This window comes from Arachis duranensis, chromosome 3 (genome assembly GCF_000817695.3).
Source record: "Arachis duranensis cultivar V14167 chromosome 3, aradu.V14167.gnm2.J7QH, whole genome shotgun sequence".
Classification (NCBI taxonomy): domain Eukaryota; kingdom Viridiplantae; phylum Streptophyta; class Magnoliopsida; order Fabales; family Fabaceae; genus Arachis; species Arachis duranensis.
In genome coordinates, this window is record NC_029774.3 from 1818147 (window position 1) to 1821505 (window position 3359).

General features: G+C 41.0%; 1 protein-coding gene across 1 annotated transcript in view; it reads right to left on the minus strand.

The window, feature by feature from the left end:
• Positions 1-2170: 2170 nt before the first annotated feature.
• LOC107476922 (tetraspanin-3) overlaps positions 2171-3359 on the minus strand; it is a gene marked incomplete at its 5' end in the record, with an annotated part of 5180 nt that continues 3991 nt past the window's right edge. The window contains 1 exon segment of the mRNA XM_016096872.3: positions 2171-2780. Within this exon segment, the coding sequence (XP_015952358.1) occupies positions 2436-2780 (345 nt within the window).

Consider the following 3359-nt stretch of genomic DNA (forward strand, 5'->3'; position numbering starts at 1 on the left):
GTTTATGTAAGTGGTTTATTGTGTTAGTTTTTTTTTTTTGTTACCAGTATTGTATGTGGTTCTAATAATGCGGTCCATTTAATGCGCAGCCACAACGATGCATCAGGAGCATGCGGCGGCAACAAGGCATGCCACTCGATGAGCGTTATGTTCCCTACTTGCAGATGGCCGGGTTATACCATTTGGCTAGGCTGAACGATAGATGGTTTCAGTTAGATGAGCCCCTTGTCAGCGCCTTTGTCGAGCGGTGGTGTCCTGAGACGCACACCTTCCATATGCCCTTCGGAGAGTGCACCATCACGCTTCAGGACGTGGCGTACCAGTTGGGGTTGGCAGTGGACGGGCGTTATGTCAGCGGTTGCCTTACAGATTTTCATATGTATATCGAGGGTGGACGTCCAGCTTGGGTGTGGTTCGAGGAGTTGCTTGGAGTGATTCCTCATCCGAGTTAGGTTCAGAAGTTCGCAGTAAACTGCACCTGGTTCTAGGAGACTTTCGGAGAGTGCCCCGAAGGAGCCGATGAGGAGACTGTGCGCCGATTTGCTCGTGCCTATATCATGATGTTGTTAGGCACTCAGCTGTTTGCCGACAAGTCCGGCAACCGCATTCACATCAGATGGCTTCCTTACGTTGCTAGGCTTGAGGAGATGGGTTCCTACAGTTGGGGGTCTGCAGCATTGGCATGGTTGTACCGGGACACGACGATGGTGATCTTTGTGACGTGGACAGTGGGGGTAGGGGTGCAGTCGGAGTTGTTAGTCCCCGTCATGGCGTCCTTGATGGAGAGGGGTACGCCACCGGAGATCCCACTGCCCATGGTGAGGCTGGACTTGGGGAGGGGCCGCTCGGAGATCACTTCGTTGGAGTTCCCTCTGACGACCACACACTTCAGGAGAATACGCCATGGGTGAGTCCGGGCAGCACGTTTTCAGACTTTCTTGTCGGTGTTGGGTATGGTGAAAATTTTGGTGGATCCCCCTTCTTAGATGAGATCAGTGCCATCATGCATGATGATGCGGCTGCCCGTGGGCAGAGTCAGACGATGGGAACACAGGCACCGTTACATGTCGATCTGAATGAGTCTCCCTCCGTGCCTCCTCCTGAGTATTTCGCTTTGGGTGGTACCCCAGCTTCAGCACATACTGCTGGGTCACATTCAGTTGTTGGGCCGTCCTCATCCCGACCGGTACATGTCCAGCCTAGGACGCCTGCACAGCCAGCCCCGCAGGACGAGGACGAGGACGACGAGATCGAGGATGAGGAGCCGCTTATCCGGAGTGTCAGAGAACACGGGTTCCACGTCATTGCTTCACGGGGTCGCACCTGTTTAGATGATTTCTGTGCCGAGTTGTGTGTTACCTATCTTCGTCTATGTATTTTGTTATCAGTGTTACTTAGTATCCACCTTTAAATGTATGTCTGTGTTACTATAAAAATATCTGTATTTTGCGTTTTTATGTTACTTAAATTCTGCATCATGTCTTAATTAATTTAATTCGTAGACTAATTTATATCCATGTGTGTTCAACGGACATTTCGTTTAAAACTCCTTAAACGAAACATATTTATCAATTACGATCCCATGCACGTAACATATTCAAGTCTGTTCCTTAGTAATTCGAACCAACTTGGTTCGATTTACAACTTTAAGTAATTCGAACCAATTAGGTTCGAATTATGTGATGCAAACAATTCGTGTGTAATTCGAACCAATTGGGTTCGAATTATGATGTTGAAGTTCGAACCAAATAGGTTCGATTTCTGTGAAAATGTAGTTCGAACCAAATAGGTTCGAATTACATATAAGTGTGCTTTGTCTCATTCGTGAATCAATCTTCCATTTGGCTTATTCATGTAACAACTTTTCTCCCATGGTTTATTTGTGTTTTTTACCCTACATTCTTACTGCTAAAACATTTTCCATTTCGTGGAAGTTCGAGTTAATTTAATATTAAATTGATAACTGAGAATAGTTAAATGATTTGATAGATTTGACAAAATTATCATTTAACTACTATTAACTATCAATTCACATGGAGTTACTTGAGTTTCTACCTTTTCCCTTTAGAACTTGTAAGTAGTTTCATAAATATGTCAAACGCTAAGATCTTAATTTTAGTAGAAGGATTGATATTGAAACTATTTAAATATGTTATATCTATATAAAAAGGACTACCAATATCAATATTAAGATTGGGGTTGAGGTAAATCATACATAAATCAAGTAAATGCTTGATTTCAACCTATTACAAAGTGATCAGATTTCTTCTTCAAAAGTAAACACAATATACATCAACTTTCCAAAATGAAAACCAAATTCATGTCACACCTATCTAATATACAAATAATAACGAAAACTAAGTAACATCATCTTCTTAAGGCTAGAAAATGCTAAAATATGCATGTAAAACCCTTTGCCATGCAAAATAGTGGTCCTAAATATTGATTCTACTAGGTTGTGCCTTTGTCATTCTGGCTTCTCCGTAGGGTTCGTCGTTGTCCATCTTCCGATTGTTCCTAAATGCAGTGTATGCAATGATGTAGACAATTACAAGGATGATCATGACGATGATATTGATGACGGAGACCTTCCTCCAACTCTTCTTGAGACTTGCCAACACCCCGGCCTTGCAAGAGTCGCAGCCATAACAGAGCATCTCTTGGTCATTGCTCCACCTTGAGCAGTCCGGGTTGGCCGCCATTGCGCCCGACCCGATGTTCCAAACCGTTTCATTTTGGTAGATATAGCCACATTCTGTTGGAGGCTTGCAACAACCAGACTACACACAAGAATAACATGTCATGGCATGGGAGTAGTAATTGCATTATCGGTAATACCAAGTAACAAATGATTTTTTTGAACAACATGAATAATGGATGTTCAATTTAGTAGGTATGCAAATGGTTATTCTAATATTAAGATAGATTTAGGTGAGTAATTTAGGAGTGTAACGTGTTTTTACTTTATTGAATTATTAACATTGTTCACAGAAACTATTGTCTACTTATACTTTTCCTTGTATTATTGCACATAAATAATGTGTATTGGGAAGTGCTAGGTAAACAATAATTATCTTGAACAACATGAACAATCACCAATCAAATACAAATATACTATATCCTAATTTAATGCTACTCATTAAATTTACTCTTTTAATCCTATTAATTCACATTATTCACACATTGTTCAAAAATGTTATTAGTTACCTATACTTTTCCGTGTGTGTTACTTCACTATTCATAAAGCCAAGTACTAGACCTAACAAGAATTAATCATGAACATGATGTGAAATGATCAGCCTAAGAAATTAAAATTTTGCGACAATTTACTTGCAAGGATAAAATACATCATGATATTA